This window comes from Lepisosteus oculatus, chromosome 9 (assembly GCF_040954835.1).
Source record: "Lepisosteus oculatus isolate fLepOcu1 chromosome 9, fLepOcu1.hap2, whole genome shotgun sequence".
NCBI lineage: Eukaryota > Metazoa > Chordata > Actinopteri > Semionotiformes > Lepisosteidae > Lepisosteus > Lepisosteus oculatus.
In genome coordinates this window covers 37,912,232-37,935,601 of record NC_090704.1, presented here as the reverse complement: position 1 = coordinate 37,935,601, position 23,370 = coordinate 37,912,232, and the positions used below count along the sequence as shown (strand labels likewise).

Here is a 23,370-nt window from a genome sequence, read left to right as displayed (position 1 = left end):
TAGAATTCTTGCCTACCATACAGGAGTTCTGGATTTGATCCCCAGCCAATGCACACGTAGTACTACAAATAGCCCCATAATTATAATAAAGACTCTCTAATAATGAAATATAACAAATAATATGTATACTATGTATACTATGAACAGGATGAGTCTGAGGTTTACATACATGTACAGTATACATTAAGATCATTTAGATATTGTCTTTATTCTAATTTAAGTAAGTTTTACTTATAAATATGTAATACAAGTGTGTAATAGATGTATTATAAAGCCATTAAAATATTCTAATCAACCCCCCCCCCCCATATGTTCCTTAAATATGAATCAATCCCAAAAATAATTATTCTAATTGTCCATTGACTGATATAGAAGCATCTGTCTGCAGTGGTATAGCCAGGATGCACATTCATGGCTGGCTAGGAGTTTCATATTTCATACATACGCAAACACACCTACATTTTACTCCTCAACCAGTGTCCCAGTACGAAATCAGTCATACACGTGAGTGTTACTTTCTGTTTGTTTATTTGCACTTATCCATTGTTTAAAAAGCTCTCTTGTCTGTCTTTTTCCTGCTGTTATGCTGTGTGTGCTGGGCGTCTGACTTCCGTGTGTGACTGTGGCTTGGGAGGTCCAAACCTGTACTCTGATCTCAGGCTGGCTTTGTAGCCCTTGGGCTTAAGAGAGTGTGTGTATTTTTTAAAATCTTATTAGTACAACAGAGTGCCATAAGCAAAAATGAATTATCATGGGGCAAATGTTCATTTTTTTGTAAAGTATGAATGTGAATGTGAAGAGACAGTGGTATGTTCCATGGGGGCAGAGCTAACCTTATTTAAGCAGTTCTTTAAGCTAGGAGGGGGGGAGTTATGAGATATGAGTTATGAGTTATGAGGATCGGAGTGTGGTGGTATTTCTGTTTATTAGAACTCTCTAAGCATAGTTTTGATGCGTTATCTGTTTTTTGTTTTCTCTTAAAGTTATTTCACACTGTGTATTCGGTTTTGGGAGCACTGTCAAATAAACTTTTACTCTTGCACATAAGTGCTATTGCAGCTGAACCATCATAATTTGTGCATTGAGGAACTAATTCAACAACCTCTTCAGCCCTTCTCCTGGCGGAGAAGTTCTTCTAGAAGAGACACACCACCTTTTTTTTTTTGTTTGGAGTTAACTAAGATGATAAAATACTCTTTTAATAAGCTCTTGCCACACCGAAGCTTTGTACTCCTTACTGGGATGAGAAAATGGTCCTTGATGAAGCCTGTCATATACAAGAGGTGTATGAACGTTTTATATGGGAGTTTATGAAGTCCTAGAATATACAAATTCCTAATTGGGAGAAAAAAGTCCTACTTATGAGTTTTAATTTTCCCCTCTTTGCACCAGGATGTTGCCATATAGTGCTAACAATCTTGGCTAAAGGTTGTGTAAGTTAAAGCATGTTTATGGTTTCTTATGATATAAAACCCCACTTTATTCACATTTTGTTTGTGGCATACCTCTCCCAACTCCACTTTTGCTACCTCTCTGCAAGTGGTCCTATCCTCCTCATCCTCAAAGGGGGAAAGGAGATGACAGGGAAACAAAGGAGAATATGAACACATTTTTGGTTTGGTTTCATAACATCACTAGTCTTTGTTGTTTATTGCCTCATAATGGCACTTTGAGGTGTAATGGAACTAAAGTTTCCCTTGGAGACTTCGGAGTTTATATGTTGTGAATGTACTCCCTCACACCTATTGTACTTGCTCCTAGGTATGAGTGTACTGTATGTGCTGCCTCAAATTAGGGCATTGTGCTGGCTTTTAAAACCATTCCACACAATGCATTGTAGATATATGATGAATTTTAATAACAATATGTTCTCAGTGTAATATCTGCAATATCAGTAAATTCCTAGTACAAACATTAAGGCACAGTAGTTTCACACAATAGTGTGAAACGCTTTTGTGAGCTGGGCAGCCGCTTAGTTAAGTTCTGTTGCTCTCATTTTTAACTTTAAAAATGTTTGGTTGGATAGTATATAGTCTAACAGTGTAACTTAAAATATGTAAGACAAATAATTCCATTAATAAATAATTAATGCACACTCTGCTCTGCCCATTGTCTTTGTGCCATTAGAAAAATTCCCTGCTGTCTGGATTCTGATACTGATTTCTTGCAGACTATCTTCATCTATATGCTATTACTAGCACAAAACTAAATTGCATACATTGTTTTCAAGCGTACTGTATCATATCTTAATGGAAAATTTCAATATCAACAATTTTAATTCACTGATCTAAATATAGTGCAGACTTAGCTACAATGAAACTTAATGTGACTTATACAGTACATGATAAAAAATCATTAATATCAAAACTTGTTTTAATCTTGCCTCTGTTTTGTTTCTTTGACTGTACATTTTTGCTTTTAAATACATTACAATGATACAGTATGGTTTTAATATGGAGCCAGCAGCCATATCACCCTGCAACTCACAACTGGCGACCCACTGAAGTTAAGCAGGTGTGAGCCTGGTCAGTACCTGGATGGGAGACCTCCTGGAAAAACACTAAGGTTGCTGCTGGAAGAGCTGTTAGTGGGGCCAGCAGGGGGCGCTCAAGGAGAGAAGCTTAGGGTCAGTGCGCATGGTCAGCTATTTTTACAGCGCCCCTGGAGAAGTTGGGGTTAAGGGCCTTGCTCAGGGGCCTAACGGAGTAGGATTCCTTTGCTATCCACAAGATACGAACCGGCAACCTTCCAGCCACAGAGCCACTGTAACACTGCACTGATAATGGCAGTATTCACATGTTTGTTAACTCTACTCTATGGAGGTTCATTCATATTACTTAATTTATTATAAATATTATTTTAATATTTAACATACTGTGATGTATAAAGTTAATAAATATGTCAGTATAGTATACATATTCTTTTTTAGATTTTTGTGCATTGTGCCGGCTTCCCATGTGACAGAAGCATCATTATACTTTGGTAAAATTAGCTTGTCCAAGCAAAGTTACATATTGGTGTTTTAGTGAATTCAAAGAAGCTAACATCTCACAAACATCTACAGTAACACACCATAAGTTCCACCTATTGATCTTGAAAAACTGACTTTGGCATGCCGAATAATACCATGGTACAGAGCAACTAGCTTACAGTGGACATGAATTTTGAAATGCATTCTGAAGGCTGCATTTGTATGTACTGTATAAATCCTCACTGAGCATCCAAACAGAATTATTGCTGTATTTACTTTTCATAATGTTTTGTTTCTCACTTTGGAGGTTGTGTATTACAATGTGTAAGTAAAGGAAAAATACTTTCTGATTTAATGTGTCTTGGTTTTAGGCTGTTTGGCCACAAAATGTTTTACTTTGAGAAGGATATCACTTTTTATAGGCATTGTATACGGATACAATACATAGTCAGCAGTTGCAATGTAGTGTGGCTAGTGTGGAGTATTTTTAATAATGAGGAAGGTTAAGGTACAGTATATAGTGCTTCTATGGTGCTTCTGATCAAATTATATGCTCTCACATGCAATGATCTTGACAAGCAACCTTGGAAGTTTATGGACCGGCATTGGTACTGTATACAGTCATTTTTTATTTTCACAGAAACATTAGAAATGGATTAATTGTTACCATTGGATTTGGTGAGGTGAACATTAACACATTTTGAAAGCAGTTTGTCATTCAGTTCATGTTTTCCTACTATTTATGTTTATGAGATGAAATCAAAAAATGTAACTGACATTTGTTAATTAGCTCCTACATTTTCCCACTTATTTAAGTTTATGCTCTTTATCCAATATAAATAAAAGTTATCTTAAATCTTAAAACATGATATTAATCTTTTTTAAAGCTTTTATAAGATTTGCATTTAAACGTTTATAAAAAAAATAGATACAACATGAGGTTGGGTGTTCCTAGATAGAATAAAATGTTCTTTGAATAAGTGAAATTCAATATAAAAGAGGTGCAGGTTATGATGATGGTTAAAGTGATAAATGTCATTTTAAAATGCTTCTGAAAGCAATTATGGGAGCATTTACAATTAAATGAAGACTTAGTCAATCACCCAGTAATTGATTGCTTCAAATAAAGAAACTATTCATAAATCCATGCTGTAGAAATACACCTTGTTAAAAATTGAAATTCATTTTAAATGTCTCATATAAGAATAACACCTTGTAGCTTGATGGTTATATCGCTGGTTGATAATGGCTGTCATATGTCACCCAAGTGTGTACTACTCATCACTGGATAAAGTGAGCCCTGTTCCATATATACTGTAAATGAACATTTATATCCTTCGGAATTAAATGAGCTGGATCAACATATATAATTATTTTATATAAGTATCATCTAAAGTGTGTATTTATGAATATTAAATTTATAATATTACATCTACATAAGAACATAGGGATATCCCTTCTTATTTCTTCCTAATGTTTCCCAAAATGCTTATTTTGTTTATATTACTGTATAACAGCAGCATTACCATGAATATTCTCATTTACTGTACAGTCACCTCCTGAATATTGGATAAATAATTGTAATGCATAGTATCTACAAAAAATCCTAAGATTGTAAATCATACAAGTTCTGTTTTCCTGTAAAATGATTTCAACAACTGCAAAAGGTAACACAGCACATTAATTGCTCATATGAATTTGGTATTGATGAGTTTCTTCAGAAGAGCAAAGTGCAAGCTCCTTTTAACATTAAGATGGTAAAAGGAAGTCTGGTTAAATTACTTGATTCTGAAATATTTTCATGGAAATTCATGGAAGGCATATTTGAAGCCTTTTTAAAAATTTGCTTCTTTTTGCACTTTTTTTTCCAAGTAGCACAGAAAAGCATTGGCAGTTTTGTTCCTGAAAAACTTGTAGGTTTGGACCTGACCTGCAGCATATTTTATATAGGACTTTACACCTACTGTACAGTCTCACTGTGTGACTGTGCTCTTTGATCATGACAGTGATGTGGTGACAGTGGTATGTGTATGCTTAAGTCCTGATGATCTGATTTTGAGCCCGATGCAGGCAGCATCTTTTTTACAATTGGTGTCTGAGCAAATAAGGTGAATGTTGTATACCAGGTGCTCTTACATAATATGGTCTGCAATGTTGATGTTGTGACACTTGGGGCAGAGCTTTACAATGGCTCTCTTTGGCATTACCATATAGTGCTCACCAAGTCAGTTATATATAGTGGTAATGCATTTATCTACATGCACGAGTCAGATCAGCAGCTTACTTAATATCCAAATGAAAATAATCCTTACTATTTTATACCTATATAGGTAGAGGCATCTGCAAATTTATTAGAGCACTTCTCAGTCTTGAACTTCACAAGAAAAACTCACTGCAGCAATGTATTTAACATTTAGTTTTACAAAGCCATATTTCTTGTAAATAACACTTAAGTTAGAAATTTATTGGAAATATATTTATGCTATTTTTGTATTAGTGCTCCGGGAATTTCTAATTAAACAGAACTGCATGGTAAATTAAAATATTGTGGTACTTGTGGTTAAGCATAACTTTCAATAAATTAGACATAAACATTTTGTTTATTGGTGGTCTGCTCTTATCATATTTAGAATTATAGCAGTAAACTGTGTCAATCTGGGAGCTGCAAAGAACAGGTACAGGTTAGTTCCATATTGAAAAGTGAAAAGAAATGTATGTGAAACATACAGTACAGTGTTTCAGCTGTTGAGCCTTATTTAGTTGTGTGGAGGAGAGAGGGAGAGCAGAGATATGAAAAAAAAACAGGCAGGTTCAGTATTAAAAGATTGAAATATATAAAAAGATGAGAATGGGTAGGTGTACAGTACTGAATGTTAAATGGATGGAAATCTGGGACTCAGAGTTCAGATATCCAGAGGCAGTTGTGGGAGGTACCAATGTGTAAATCAATGGAGAGATAAATTAGTCAATCTTTGAGTCCTGGGGGATAGGTGTACCAATAGTTTGGGGTTCTGTTGGTTTTCTAGATTATGCATCTTTGAATTCCCATGAAAGGACAAAGGTCAATAGAATCATGGTTGGGAGAGGTAAAACAGGGTCTTTGACCCTTAATGCTCTGACACGTTTCCTGTAACTGCTGGCCTGTCTTCAATGCTGTTTCAATGATGCCAATAGCAGCACATGTTCTGCAAGAAATGCAATAAATTAGATTGTGGGAAAATTACATGATGCCCTCTGGGTGATCTTGACATTGTTAAAGGGGACCATATTAATATTTACTGCTGGATACAGTATGTATTTTGAGGTGAGCACTGCTTCTGTTGCAGCAAAAAGTGTGGGAGTGGTTAAGGGAACTGTGGACAAGAAAGTTGAGCTGTAAGATCAGGTGGTCATAGATATTAAGAAGATATAAAAAGGTTCCACTTGAAGACATTTTGTTTGATAACCTGGGCAATACAAGGGTTGTAAGGGTGAAAGGGAAGTGGAAGTGGTTTTGGGTGCTGGTATTCTTAAGGGACTGGTTTTACAAGATCTTTCTTTGGTTAGGATGAGGACTGTCAATTGTGTGACAGAATATCCCTGTTAAATAAAAAACAACAAAAAAGTATCTGAATAAACTATGAAGTCTGAGGAAATATGAGAAAGGGAGAGATTTTTATTATGTTTGGTATGGAAGAAAATATTAAGGAGACACGTTTGTGAAACAGGAGATTTGAAACATACAGACGTATTCAATCTAGGAGAATGGAAAATGCCAGTGAATTTGAGAGACTGATAGAGCATAGTGAAGCTGCTAAACACTTTAAAATGATGGTATTTGTACTTTGTTAAAATTATTAATCCAATTAGAAAACTGTGTACTATTCTAGGATTTACTATAACAATTCTTTGATTTTATGCACACAATAAATTAAAATTATGGGATAGCTGGGTGGACTAAGAATTTTACCATTATAGGTGCATAGGTGTAAAAGTCAAAAGAACTTGATTCATCATTCTGTATTATTCAGATATACAATATTGCACTTTATTTGGTTTTGTCATTTATTTGATAATGTTATGGTACAGTACAAATGTACTTCTGCCAACTTTTAAGACAAATATTAAGCACTGCCCCAAAGCTTTCTACAGCCTTCTGGATTTCCTTTGAGGACTGTGCAGTATGTATACTTACTAAAGACGATGGTATAAGTCATATGAGCCAGCTGGGATATCTGAAATGAGGTCAGTTCTGTCTGCAGACAAGATATGCTAAAAAATATGTACTCAGCTTGGACAGAAAAGCTATTAATATATTTTTCAATGTCACATGTGGTTGAAAAAAAAATACACTGTGTGGTTGTTTCAATGGGTTGACATTGACATAGTTTAGCTTTTCATTAAATCTTATTGTGAAACCCAGGCAGTGTATAAAACTCCTGTAATTAAGAGCTACAAAATTAAAGATTGGAAGTGAAAAAGGCCACATCTTCCTGAATCCTTTTTGATGCATGATAAGGCTATGGAAAGCATCTGTAGTAATGCAGAATAATTGAACTTCGTGAGAAAATGTGGGAGGATGTTTTCACTTTACAAGTGATGCATACAATAGCTTTCATGTTTTTACAGTCTTTAAGGGGGAGAATTCCTTTTGTGTCAGGTGTGGCTTTGAAAAAACAATTGAACAATTTAATTTTGGTTTATGTGTGATAAACATACCAGCTGCACCTGATTTTGGACTAGTCCAACAGAATTATTCTGTTTTCTTTCTCGATTCCAGAGCTTGGTAGTGGTGGTATTTGTGGTGGGGGGTGCAACTAGATTGAAAAAAAATCATTTAAAGGCTAAATATATGTTGATATGAATTTTACTCTTTGTCTTTCACGTCCCCAGATTGCAATTTAAAAATAATGGGTACTGGGTTTATTCCACGCTGGAAAGGAAAGAAAGGAAACACAACGTTTCGTCTGTGAAGCCTTCTTTGGGTGTGAAGGCTTCTTCAGGATCCTTCTTTGACACCTGAAGAAGGCTCCACAGCCGAAACGTGTTTCCTTTTTTTTTTCTTTTCAGCATAGAATAAACCTGTTACCTGTTTCTTAGCAGCCTATGCATGCTGATGCAGCTACCTACTGTACTTGAACTATTTAAAAATAATACTGTGTTTTCTTTTTTTTTCAGAGCCCTTGCAGACATTTTAAGGCAACAAGGACCCATTCCGATATCTCACTACGAGCGAGAAAACATTGCAGCGATGGATGGCTCACCCAAAGAAAACACACCTGTACGATCATCTTCCAAAAATCATTACACTCCAGTCCACACATCTAAAACAAACCACGGTATGTTCACTTTAATAAATCTGGTTTTGTTTTTTCCTTGGCAGGTATGAATCGTAATGATACAAAAGTTGTTCATGTCCGTGATAAAATTAAAAGTTGACCACACATGAGTTTATGATTACAAGCTATTATATTTTAGAGATAAACAAATTGTGATTTAAAAGTTAAACATAATAATGATGTAGAGATTGACATGTACCACTGGGTTAAAATTTGCAGCCTTCTTGTATTATATATATGATTAAAGCTACTGACAAAGGAATTGGAAAAAATGAGTTAGCCTGCAGTTAGCATCTGAATAACAGAGCACAGTGGTTTCATCTATTGAAGTACTTTGCTTTTGTCAAGTGTAAAATACCAGGGCAAGATAGGGCCTTGTTATCTATAGCAGTGATATTTAAGAGTTATGGGTTACTATAGTAACAGTGGCTACATTGAAGGTTGACAAAAGATGAAGTGACTTCACAGAATCCAGAAAGACATGTCAAGCAGATGACATTCTCTAGTTCAGACAACTGTATTTGTAATTAAATCATGTTTAAATTGTATGTTTCATTGTTGATAACATGTGATTCCAGATAATATCAAATGATAACATGTGATTCCAGATAATATCAAATATGTTCTTATAAAATAAAACATTGCTTACATATATTAGGCTAGATAGGCATTGCAGTTCATAGTTCCAGGGTCCAAGATTTGGTTTCCTGTTCAAATGTCTGTCTGGAGTCTGCATATCACATGGGATTTCACTAAGGAATCTAATTTTTTAGAAACCTTCTAAAAAACTTTTAAACTTCTTCTAAAGACAGGTGTGATTGGCTACTCTTAATTGTCCCTTTCCCTTCAATGGACTGGGAATCGTCTGCACCCCATACTACCTTGTACTCTTTGCTTCTTGATGATAATTCACTAATATATTATGCAAAAACTATTATAATGAAATTATAAACAGCTTTATACTGGTATGAACCATGAAAAAATAGGCCATCATAACCCATTCTTGGATAAGTACAATTATTTAATTTACACAGAGCAATTAATGTAATTGTAAATTAATGTGGCAAATGGTTTCACCCAAATTGACATATGCTTATACCAGTTTATACAGTTGGACATTTTAGTGTAGCATTCTGAATAAAGTGTGTTTCTCATGGATGCAACAGCAACGTCCCATCTGAAATGTGAACTCTAACCTGTATTCCACACTGCTGCCATAGTAGCCTTGTCTTGGCATTCAGCTGATGAAAATGTTGTCTTCCAATATAGATTTAATGTATTAATTTAGTTTAGTGTTCCACTTAGATACTATAGATTGTTCCTATAATTCTTTACTTAATTCCAATATGGTGTTTTAGTGAAAAAGATTACAAAGTTGCAGAAGACATTACATTCTTATTCTTCTATTTTACAGATTCATAAAACAGTTATAAAGGAGAAAGTCTGGCCCATCTGACCCAATTTGTAGTTAGTAGCTAATTTATGTGACGATCCCATCCAGCCATTTCTTGAATGAAACCAGGGTATTGATTTCAATAACATGACTGGGCAACTTTCCCAGACTACTGTAACTTTTTGTGTAAAGATGTACTTCCTGTTCTTGGGTTTAAGGAAACTTCCACATGACTCCTTGTAGGTAATACCCATTCCTCTTCTTTACTTTGAATACATAAGGGGATTCACATTCTAGGAATATTGAGAATGTTCTTGATTCCCAGACCTGCAGTGTTAACACAAGTTGTATTCTTTTCTGTTTGTACTTACAGCTGTGTTTTGCAGCACATGTCTGTAGGGTCCCTCGGTGGTGACATTGTTGACATACCTAATGGATCAGGAAATGCTTGATTTCAGGGGCAAAATAAAGGGTTTAGCTTTCTCTTTTTATTTTTTTCTGCTAGTGGCTTCATACTATCCTTTAGAAGCAGTTTCTATTTGGAACAGGAATTTGAATGTTTTAGGAGAAAAATAATAGAATAACAACAACAGAGAGCAGGCAACTAAATCTCCACAGAGCCACCTTCCTCTTTAGCTCCCAACTGAAGACCCCCCCCCATAGGACCTGACCTCTGTCTTTTATTAAGGAGGCTCCTCCCCTTTCAAACACAAAAAACTCTTAAAGGACCCTACTACCAAACAGACACATAGTATCTATAAAATAGTAAAAGTATTTTAATACCTTATTGAAACACTTGAGTTATTACTTTGAAACACCAGTGTTTATAAATGGACGGGGAGACCAGCTCCCCTCCAGTCCACAAGAGGGCACAACGGGAAACAAGCCGGTGGCCATCAGGCGATTGCTTCCTGGGCTTTAAATCAGGCCCTGCCTCTGAATGTGGTTCTGACTGTTAAACCACAATGAGGTGAAGTGGCTACAACCAACAAACAAACTAAACTATTTGCAAAAAAGGTAAGAATTATATTTATTTCAAACCTACAGTGTATGGGACAAAGCCCATCACAGACCAATTTTAAATTATGAACATCAGATTAGATGGCACATAAGAGCACCTCATTAAATCATTTAACAGCACAATGAGAGTTGATTTATCTAGTTAAAACCAGATGCAGTTTATCTTTGAACTAATTTGAAAGGCTGGCTTTATATGAGAGAACACACAACAAAGAGTGGTTGTTTTAGGCTTCTTGATATGCAATATTTCATTCAAACTCGCAGTCAGTACTGACTGTTGGTCACAATATGTTAGTAGCAATGAAATGGAGGTAGTAGATGCCAAAATGTCAATAGCATAACCCTGGCCATTGACATAAAGTGTTTCTGGCACACTAAAGACGAATATGCACACTAAAGACGAAATGAATATTGTTTCAGAATTTGTTGGGTCTGTAGTTCTCTAATACTTAAGATTACATCTGCCTGTCAATACCAGCAGTGATCGATGAATAAATCCAATTTATCTGACTTCTGAACTATTGCAGAAGATTTAGGCAGTTCCAAAATAAGTAAGGATGTTTTCAGAGTTTTAGTCGAGAAAAATCTCTCAAAGAATTGCTGTAAGATGTCTGAATATGATTAAATTGACATTTTATTATTTGTTTTGTTTATTTAAAAGATAAAAGCTTTATAATTTGCTATATAATGCAATGATACAGCAATGCTGGTCATTCCGCAAATATTTCTTCTTATCCCACCATTGTTCCATGCACTGAAAATATAGCAAGAGCTTTTCTATTCCCAGAAAAAAAATAGCTTCAATATACTGCAAAAATGTAGGATGGCTATAGGCAAGAAACTGGACTTGAGCAGTTAATGAGATTATCCCATATCAGGTTAGAAAAAAACATTCTAAGAAGACTGAATTAAGATAAACAAATGTCTTACTTTTGTTTAAATATAAGCATAGGGAATACTTTCTCTCGTCAAGAGTAAAACTATGTTTTGCCTTGTTAAAGGTACAGTTTCTCAGCTTTACGTATCTGTCAGTTGCTCATATACATCAGCTTTTTACATTGCTAAATCTTGAAAGGTTACTTTTTAAACCTTCAACAAAAAGTTGTGTTTTGTTTTTGTGCAGTCCTATAAACTTGCAATTGTTTGCTAACATCAAGATAGAGATTTGCTGGGCAACATAAGATGACTATTCCAGTCTTGAGATAATTCTTCTGCTGGTTCTTAGAGGTTTTACAAGCCCCCAATCCTACTTTGGATGATCAGTTAACCTTCTTAATGCCCTACTATCTTGTCCCAGTTTTGCAGTAAAAATGAATCACTAGTGAATTTGCCCAGAGAGCATTTCAGGCTACTGAAATGCTGCATACTAATAAAAGATTTTATGGAAACCTCAATAGTATGATTGCAAAGTTGTACTGTGACAGAATGGAAGAACTACACAGGAATAGAAGATTTTTTCATATAATCATATTAACATTCTCAATGCAGCTAATCATGTCATTTCTTGAAAAGAAACTATCCAAATGCATAATGATTCAGTGTATCATTACATAGAGAAGTGCAGTTAGATAGCTTAATTAAAAATAGGCAAGCCAACAGGCATTTTTATAAATGTTTGGAGTCATTTCATTTCCATATAAACACTAGTAAAGTCAAGATTTTGTTTCCCCCTGGGTGAAACTGTGAATGCCTACATTTAAATGAACAATTTCTTGGCTGACTGGAGGTCTTTATAATGTAAGTTTTATGTAGCATACACCTGTGTCAAAACTCTGTGGTCTAAAGACCTAGTCTAATTGTGCTGTGTGTTATTTCTCATTATGGCAATATTCAATGAAGGTACACTCTTGCTTCTTGGCTAGGCTGAGTACTGGTGCAGACTATAAAATAGCCCCTTAGAGCAGCTATTATGCTGTGAGCCAATTAATGCAGACAGGGCCTTGAATGGGAGAGAAGCTTGCTGGGTTGACTACAGAAGGGCCCTGTTTGCCAATTTTGCACTTTACTGCTGCAATTCACTGCATTTACTGTTCTTCTCCCCCTTGAGCTCTGGGTCGACTGTCTTCCCACAGGAAGTTTATTATCTGTGATTGACAGAACAAATGAAAGTCATCGTGCTGCAGTGAACCAATGTACAGTAACATATTTTGTTCTCAACTTCCAGAGACAACTGTGCTCTCCTCTGCATTACAGACGTAGTGTCAGTAAAATACTTAACCTGAGTTTATGGGTCCTGTTTGGCTCTCTAACAATTCTGCCAGTTTCTCTGGATCATTCAGGTATTTTCTGTTGGTGTATACCAGAGCCTTTATGCAACAATAGCATTATAAATCTGGGTAAAAGTTTTTAAAATAAAGAAAGTCCTAGTTTTTGCACCATGATTTAAACAAAGGACAAAAAGGGCTACATCATGAAATAGTTATTACATGTAAAATTTAAAAGCCAAGTACTGAGAGAATTGTATGTGAATAATAATAAAATAATTAAAATAAGTTTAAATCTCTTAAAGAAATTTAAAGTATAATTGTAAAGTTCAGTATTTAATGGAATGTAAAAATTGTTATTTTGGCATGTTTTAAAATAGCAGGACTTCCCCCCAAATCAGATTTTACAAGCATCAAGGTAGGTAATTAAATGGACTCATTGACACATGGCTTATATACAGCACATCACACATATGAATAACACTATGAATGTTCCTGCAAGTACAAGTATCCTTTGATATATACTGAGCATCCATTTAAACTTATCACTTTATGCATGAATATTCTTGGATAGATACAATATATTGATTTTGGATATTGATTGTTTTGTTGTCATTTTGATTAATTGATCATTCATGAATTATTGTTCTACACTTAAGTGACTTTGTTGCACAAACAATAAATCATCTCATTAGTGAGAGAGTTGATTTGGCTCAGGTGATGAGGTGATTTAATCTGTTGAATGTCAAAACAAATGTTCACCACAACATGGCTTAATGCAATAAACCACAGAACAGGGTACTGTATATTGAATTATGTGAATGAAGATTCATTACCTCTTGCAATTGCGCGATTGTGAGGTGAGCAGAATCATCTTTAGATCCAAAAGCAAATCCTAATTCCTTTTTTAGAGCATTTAGAACACATTCCTATCTTATTCAGAGGTAATATGGAGTAGAAAGATTAAGGGGCACCAATGAAAATGTTCAAGTAGTGTCATATTCTTATGTCTGTCTCCATGAGTGCTTTTATATCTTTTATTTCATCTGCAAAACATTGTTAGACCATGTTTTCTAAGGTCCTAAAGTATACTATTTATACTGTGTATTTAAGTCTCCTTAATTGACGAGGAACAGGCTTAAAATGGCACATTACACTACATTTAATACAGTTTTAGGGAATGAGTGAATGTGGGATTAAACTGTGCCATATAAAATCAAATTATTTAAATGCCTCTGTAAAATAAGACTATAATAGCATATATAACAGTAGATTTCGTATTGCAATTCACGGTAAAACAAAAAGTTACGTAGAATCCTAATTAAAGAAAATGCCTGTCATGTATGGTAGATTTACAGGGGCCTTGGGGTTGGTGAAATGTGATCCTAAAAGGGTTATGCAATTTGAGGGAACATCAGATACAGTGCTGAAGTGAAAGTCAAATTGAAAGAGCACAGAGCATCTATAAAAGGTTAGAGGTTTTCCATTAAATCATGCAAAACCATGAGACCTCATCAACAATATACAGTACAATTATTAATAATACAGTAAAATCATTACACAATATAGAGTAGCACTTTACGCAACCATATTAAAAAGGTGTCTCAATGACCTTTGTGCTAAGTGCATATGCTAAAGGATATATGATTGTAGTGGTAGTTTTTATTGTTTAGCCTTTACAGGAAAGGTGTGGTTTACAGCCGCAAAAACCAGCCTTCAAAATCCTCCTACACTAAATAAGATGAAGCCCCAACCCAAATCCCACCCTTCTTATTTTTCCATCTCTGTTATGACCTTTGAAGTACAATAGCATTTCTGTATGTACCTCAGAGCCTATAAATTCTTAATGAATGGTTCTCCATGAATTTAGTACCATTACACCTTTATCAGTTGGAATAACTATCAAGTGTGAGAAATGCAATTGCTTTCCTGGGGTGCTTAAAATAATGGGACTGTCGAGTATAATTTACTGCCATGCAACTAGATATTTTCTTCTTCAAAAGTGTTTCTGAAATTACGAAAGGAAAGAAGATTATAATAACGGTGTCTGACACCATTCACAGATGATTATGATAAAGATGACAATGGTGTTATGATGCACAGAAATGCCTTTGAAGGCTCATCTCACCAGTGCTTCATGTTTTAATGTACCCTTGACAAAATAAGGTTATGTTTAGACTTTCAACGAGGAAATAGTGTGCTGTGAAAGCAGGCGCTTTAAGAAAATGTATTGACTGTTTAAATGTCTCAAATGAATGATGCCTGCCTTTTCAATGGAGGAAGATCTAGAATTAATATTGGTCCCTGCAGTGCTGTGAACTGAATTTTAAACTGAGCTTGACAGATAAGACCCTAAAAAATAATTGATGAAAACATTAGTGCTTTTTAGGGTGAAGTATATAAGTGTATTTGCATTTTAAAATTAAGATACACATAAATACAACCAATTGTAAGGTGTCTACATTTTTTTATTTTAGTTCTTTCGAACCATCAAAGGTTTAACCCTTTTTTAAAACATTTTAAATTGTGATTTTCCTGGAGAATTACATTTTGTCTTAGGTTATGTAATCAATTGAAAATAATGTTATGATGGCAAAAACATTGTTTCTTGTTAGGGTACAAAGTATGCCAAAAGTTTAAACAAATGTATCTTAGTTTTCTCAACAGAAATGCAATATTATAATCCATGCACACAAACATTTTAAGAATGTATGTGTCTTCCAAATACTGAAGTCCCCTGTAAAGATGTCAAAGATTTCAAATAAATATTTGGATACCACTATATTGATGGATAAATAAACATCTTACTTTTACAGTATATAAAAAAATCTATATAATATAGTACCCTATATTTTAGATATATCCTTAAGAAGGGTGGGTGAAATGCTGAATTTATTTATTCTTATTTACATAGTTGCCGAACTTAATTTGCCTGTGTAACTGAGATACAATTTCAAAAAATGTTTTTCATTCTTTTATTTCTTGGATCTTAGGAGGTCACTATGTAAAAGAAAACTTTCGGAGCGGTGGGCCTGATCTGCACAACTTCATCTCATCTGGATTTGTGACCTTAGGAAGAGGGCATCTAAAAGGTACTGTAAATCTTTGTTATTTAAAAGAGACAGCCTTCCCACTGTAAATATGGGAAAAAGCTAACAAGCAAAGGTTCTTTGAAACACTTTCTTTTTTCTTCTCCTGCTGTTTAAGTGTTGGCCTACACTTTCAGGCCCAACTTGAAAATGTGAGAATCGTCACTCCTGTTATAGTGATGGACGAAAAGGCCAGAATTACGAGTAAGTTGCCCATGATACACACAGTCCCCAAAGCTCCACATTTTTCTTCACATTTCAGCTCAACCATTCCAAAAGGACAAATAGAGATTTAATAAAAAATCTGGAAGATGCATCAAACCACTGACTTCTTGGGTTATGCAAGGGGACAGTAAACGTTATGTGAAACTGAACTAAAACTTTAAGAAGTACATAAAGGAAAAAAGTCTAATAGTCAAATAGTTCGACATTTTTGCTGTTTTAAAACAATGCTTTAAGTGTGATTTGATAGTGTTTTAGAATTATTTTACTTTAAACTTTTGTTTTAATTGTGGCCCTATCAACATTTTTTAAGGATTCCCTGGAAACAGTGTGTTGTTTCTTGTGCCATTTTATTTTTAATTAAATCTTGAGGTAAAGGAGAGCTCACTTGAATACATTTTAATACAAAGCAATTTTATCGTAACACCATTTTTATTAACAATTATGCTAAGTAAATTAAAAGAAATTCTCACCTCCTAGAAATCTCAAGAAAAAAACATTATTTTATACAAAAAAAAGAAAAAAAAGGATTTAAAAAATGTTCACAAATGTTAGGTGCTTGTCCATTTGTCACTTTAACAAAAGGTGTTTTTTAGTTATTTTATAGTTATATTTTAAATACATGTACTGTAGGTGAGACTTTAGACTGAAATAAAGCAGAAGCTCCTCAAAAGTTTGGTTATGAAATATTCTCTTGAGAGGAAGACTGTACTTTCGCCTAATACATAGTGAATAAGTAGAAATTGTCAAAATGTTCAATAGTTTTGAAATGTACAGTAGCATGTAATATAGAGGGATGGGGTATTAAGAGGGTATTGATTATTCTTCTTAATTCTTTTCCTTGGTTTATTGATAATTTTGCAGCCCTGAACACACAGCTGTATACTTTTACATCTTTGAAAATATTCTGTAAACATTTATAAGGAATAGGTCACTGCCAAATGTGTCCTGTTTTTCTAGGAAAAATGCACATACAGTATTAGACCAAGACATTTGTCTACCTGCCCAATAAATACTATATTTTCCCAGAGTAGATATGTTTTATTTTTCATTTTCAGTAAATGTTATTTTAAGTAGAATGATTTTTTATAAGATGTGTTTTGTCATAAAGAACAGCTGTGGTAAAAAAAAAAAGTCTAGTGTTCTTGACAGCATGTCTTTGGTGGGAAACCAAAGAAAGACTGAAATAATATTAATCTGAGATACTATTGCTACCACGATTGTAAAAGAATCAGATATAAACCACTGCATGTTCTGAAACATCATTAAACATTCGGGATACAGAGAGAATGGAAAGAAGAACTCAAAATCATTAATATGCACCTAACAAGAATCCAATGTATTAGCCTGCACTCACACCCTCCCCTGTTGCATAGGTTTCTTACTAAAATGTGGACTAACACATGGACACAATATTCTTGTCAGTCTGAATGGTATAGTTTTAAGTTGCAAGATTAATCAATTTAAGGAATTGATTGGAAATTGTTTTTCAAAATTTTATCATGCATTGAACCATCTTGGGATACTACATCATTTAGCAGCCAAGAAATCAGATAAATCACCTCCTATTTTAACAATCATAACATGCAAGAAACAATAGTCAATATTTGCCTATCTTACAACAAAATAGGTAATCACAAACGACTGGGCGAAGATTTCAGCAGTAGCTTTTGACAGCAGGACAATGCGCTGCAGAATTTCAGGGTTTCATGTCAGAGTTGAATCTAGCAGAGAAAATGTATTGAATATCTACCGACTACAGGACAAATGACTTTTGACATCAAGTAAAACCAAATTCTAAAATGTTTCTTGTGTTGCAAGAAACCCACTAAACTTGGAAACTAACTAATGCTTGGATTGACAACCTTCTTACACCGTGCTATAAAAGTGCATTAAAATTGCACAATTTTAATCATGGTGTAGCAAATAGGCACAAATTTCTTCTTTTTGCTAGAAGGATTACTCAATGGCTGTTTAATGAAATTTTAAAGTCTGTTTTATATCAAATTTGTCATTCTTAGTGTTTCTGAAAGTATTACTGTGTAAGACAGACTCTTTAGATCACTACCATTATTTTAATTTGATTAATGATCTAACCAAACTATTGATTGATCAACTAATGCTCACAAATAATTATTTTAATTGAATAATAGCCCTAATTTTAAGGAGATATTGGTTCCCCATTCATTAAGAGAAACTCAACAATTTAATAACTCTCAGTCTCTCTGTATTTCAGATTTGTAACAATACACAAGTATTGTTAAAAAAACAAATCTGACAATAAAGCTTTAATATATTACTTTAGAAATTATTCGATTTTTTTTTGGTTTTATATGAAAAAATGCATATGTTCCAATCCAATTTGTATGAAAAAGGCAAGTGAGATATTTTAAGTTATTTGTAATTATTCTGAATAACTCTATGTATATATAGTAGTATAACTTAAACTAAAACTATATATATATAAAGTCACTTTTATAGAGTTAAGTAGTTGAATAAGTAAATTTTCTTGTGTTTCTGCAGAGCAGCAATCAGTAGACGGAATAGGGCAGTTCGAGTGGAACATAGATCCTGACATGTCTACTTCCTACAGTAGGTATAATACTGAATAGGAGCTTTTTATAGATCAATAGTATAAACCATCTACTTTCTGCTGAACCAATGTCAGTTTAAGCCCATTCACTGTCATACCAGACATACCATGCCACACATACAGTAGAAGACATACATGATAATGGTACTGAAAGCCTTGGGACCAATTTGATTTTGTGTTCCTCACTCCTCACCCTTCGATGCACAGTGTTTAAGCATTACTAGATCACTGTCCGTCCTTTGAAAAGAAAAAAAACATTTGTAATAAAGTCATCCTGTTATCATGGTGTCCAAACATTCTCTCTCCTTTTTCTGTGAAAAGCAACTGTGTATTGAGGTGAGTACTGTTTAAAATGTCTATTTTCATCACTTTTGATGACATTTGGAAAGAAACCAATCTTGTTACCTTCATAAGATGCAGAACAACATGCAGATAGATACATGTGTAAAATGTGCAAGCCTGAGTCACTGTGAGGATTAGATTCATTTCTACTCTGATGTCTGCATTTTCTGCGTTGTCAAAAACCATCAGGATTTTTCAAGACAACCCGGAATATCTGTTGTGGTAAGTGCAACAGGTTGCTTGTTTTCATTTACAAAGTGTAAAATAAGGAGTAGAATTCATCTACTTTATCCATAGTAATTGTATAAAATCTAACTGACAACCTTTGATATGAACTCTGGAAATTGAATTCATGGAAGAAACTGTGTAAGCTTCGGATACATTTGTTTTTACTTTTTTACATAAGAAAATTCCTAAATATATCCATAGATATTAAGACGTGTATGCAATCTGAGACATACTGTATGTCAGTCAATTGGGAATGTCTTAGATTGCAGTTGGTACAATCAATAGTGTTTACTTTTGTTTTGTGTTTGAGTTTTGTGAACCATGTGAACTGTTAATGGTTGGTCTGCGTCTTTTATAGTTGTTTATGGATCCTTAGAACATGAGACTTGATTCATGTTTTTACTCATATAAACTACAATGTTCTAATTTAGAATGTGGTCTAAATTGTTTCAAAGCATTTCCAGTTATAGGGCACAAGGGTCAACAGTTCAGATAGGAATATCTATGCATACTGGTGTAGATCATTTAGAAAGTCAAACCTCTTTGGTTTACCATAAATATTTCTTTTGTCTTGAATATGAATTGCACTGTTGCAGATTTATTTGATGCAAAAGCAAACAGTTGCAATACAATAAAAACCCTTGGAGATTGCTTTTCATTACTCTAAATGACGAGCATGTCATTGATCAATCCACAATGCTAGAAAGATTTATGTATTATTGCACTAGACTTATATTCATTTAACTTGAGCGTAAAACATTTTTCTTTGGGAAAGTTATTTCTGTATCTGTCATTGCTTTCTAAATCTAAAGATACCATTGTTTACAGTCTGTGTCATAACTTTTGTGAAGTTGAACAAGTGTAGCCCATTATCTATTTTTGAATTGTTGAGCTTTGCTTGTAATTAGATATTTATATTACATATCTTTTTGAAAAATCATAAGATAAATTGGTAGTTACAGTGAAACTCATGCACTTTCTTAGGTGTTGTTTTAGCTTATCTTTTACTAAAAGGGAGAAATAGGAAAGATTCCCAAATACGTTTGAAAAGGCATTTATATTTTTATTAAGAAGTCAAGAAAATATATTTTAAGAGGCTCGTAAGGTCAGATAGGATATAAATGCTTATTTGAACTACAATTCCCAATATGCTATGGGAAATAAGATGCTACGATTTATCATCTGACCAGTTCTGAAAAGATGATTTGTGAGGTTCTAATTCAAAATCTAGGATGCAGAGGCTTACAGGATTTGTTTAATCTCCTATTGAGGACAGAGGGCAGAACCTCTACTGTACTTGCAAACTTACCAGAAAGAGAATGAATCTACCAAATGAGGTACTGTGAATAATTCTTGAAGAGCTTTGTGAAGAATCTCAGAGAATGAGTTTTGTCTTAAGCAACATATTCACAAAAAAAACTGATATTCTTAGTTTGTTTTAGAATCTTTTCCTGAAGAGGATGAGCCGAGAATTCAATGAGTTCTAGGTACTCCCACTTTTAAGTGCTGTAAGGAATCTGAAACTAAATTCAGTTCCTGGAGGGGCTAGTTTCTTTTGATTTTTCATATAAATACAATATAATGATTCCAATGAAAAAAATCAATTCACTTGTAACCTGCTCAAACTAAACAGGCTTGACGGACAACCCAGTTTGATCAAATCCTCCACTTTATTCACACTGCAGTCGTATGTCAAAGACGAATGGTTTGTGATCATATAAAGGAGAAACACTAATTTTCTTTAACCATTCACTCTCTTTGTCTCTTAAATCCAGTTCAAGGATGTGGGACACACATGCAAAGTATTTTTCCAAAGAATATTATGATAGATTGTAACCAGGCTGGTGCTCCCTGATAAAACTTTAATTACGAAACGTGCAATAGGAATTGAATCTGGCACTTATGAAGATTTTTCTATTAAAGCAGCAAGCTAATACCCATGATTAGTGACCCTACATGTACCTTCCTTTTTAGAATCCCTGAGGTATTTAAGGTAGAAATAGCAGCTGTTCTTTTTCCTTTTAGAATCCATTATTTGCACAATCTTTTCACAGTATCACTGTGATAGTAATAGGAAATCCATGATTTGCCATTTAAATAAGTATTTTCTTTAATAATACCATACTGTAATTTAAATATCTTTTCATAAAAATGGGTGGATCTTCATCGTACTCATATCTGTTTGATTTTTAATTGCATTTGAAGTCATCAAGACATTGATTCATTATTTATTATTAATACACATTATTGAAATAATGCAATATAACGTGAATAATTTTTAGTGTCCAGCAATAAATGGTTTCAGATCCTCATACAGTATATAGCACCCATAGATCCTCAAAGAATAATTCCAAATTTGACAAGATTTCTCGGCACATAATGGACTCAAAATGATTAACATATATTAAATATGCTGCCTCGTATGCGCAAAATGAGATACGGTGTCAGAAAATACTTGAATAATGCAAAAGCTGTATTGTGCTTCGGCAATTTATATTTGATTTCAACATAACAGCAGTATTTTAAAATTTTAAATATTGTTAAGTACAAGACACAGCAGAACCTATCGTTTCTAACAGGACTATCAAAAGTATGTCATTTATTTGAGATATACCATTCCTCGTTTTGCTGTTCTTTTATTTTGCATTCTTTAGCTTTTTCATTCCTTTGATAAGAATAACCTTTCTGAAAGAATACACTTGGAAGATACCTCTTACCCAATTCATTAATATTTAGATGTGTCTTTAAGTAGAGTACCTTGCAATCATTGCATTTTGTATTTACAGTGTGTGTGTATTAGACCGTCTTGAAGAGGTACTATTGCATTTCTGAAGTATACTAATTAATATCATGTTGTGCCAATTTAAATATTTTCAGTTAACGTCACATAAAGATAAGTAACATTCTTTTTATGTCTCACTGAAACCCATTCGTAAACATATATACTGTACTGTATGCTTATTCTTATTCTTTGTGTACCAGTACTGACGTACATATGGTGATATAAGTATTAATTGTTCTTAATAAGAGTAATACATTTGTTATTGGCTTTGTGAATACAGACTACATTTAAAGTAAGGCTTATCTTTTCAGTCTTTACTGAATGGCACAATTAAATAGGTTTTACTCATCAGATTCAAGCTGGAAATTGGAAATGTTAGAAACCTGAAGAAGTTTGTCACAGACCCTTTCGTATTTCATTTTTTAATACAAGGGACATTCCTTTGCTTTATTAATAGTTTTGTCTTTTAAAAAAGCTCATTTAAGAAAGTTATGGTATTTTATTTCCATACCCCACAGTGGAAATAAATATTATGCTTTGTATATGTACTGTATACACACTGTACAGTGTGTACATACAGTACATACTGTATTATACCTTGTATAAATAACTTATAAGTGAATTTATTCATATGTAATGAGTTTTACATTTTGGCCATGTTTTAAGAGTATATAATATTTCATACTTTTGTTTTGGTAGGATATATATCACTGTCCTGAGCCCTAGTCAATATTAGCACCTCAGGGCTTTTGTAACAGAGTTGCATAACAAGACAGCAGTTATTCTCAGCACATGTTGGCCCTTCTTTTAATTTGTGTAGAAGTGACAAGTAGAACTTGGCTCAAAACTGTGCCAGGAGGATAACTCTGTATTAACTGCATTTTGTGAACTTTTTGGAATCATGTCAATTCACGCTTTCTTATTCTCATTATACAGATGCAGCCATTCAAAATGGGTGGGGTATTTCGCAGTATACCTTAGTGGGCGCATCGCATCAAAACGCAGTATCACGCAGTATCACGTGGTATATCGCATCATTTGACGTCATGCCGGAAAGTATACGGAATCACCTTGTAAAACCACCAGGAGGAGCCAATAAAGCTTAACCTCTCATGTACAGCATTTGAGCTTTTAAATTTAAACTGTGTATTACAGCATGTTAATCATCAGTCATTAAAAAGTTGGTATATTTTATGAAAGCAAGATTG

General features: G+C 33.9%; 1 protein-coding gene across 5 annotated transcripts in view; it reads left to right on the top strand.

The window, feature by feature from the left end:
* Positions 1 to 23,370, top strand: part of shisa6 (shisa family member 6) — a 120,224-nt gene that overhangs the window by 9,388 nt on the left and 87,466 nt on the right. For 3 of the 5 annotated variants that reach the window (XM_069194498.1, XM_015356709.2, XM_015356708.2), the window contains exons 3-5: positions 8,129 to 8,289; positions 15,900 to 15,998; positions 18,741 to 18,809. In XM_069194498.1, the coding sequence (XP_069050599.1) occupies positions 8,129 to 8,289; positions 15,900 to 15,998; positions 18,741 to 18,809 (329 nt within the window). The remainder of the gene's footprint in view (positions 1 to 8,128; positions 8,290 to 15,899; positions 15,999 to 18,740; positions 18,810 to 23,370) is intronic. The other 2 variants (XM_015356712.2, XM_015356711.2) reach the window with 1 other exon arrangement.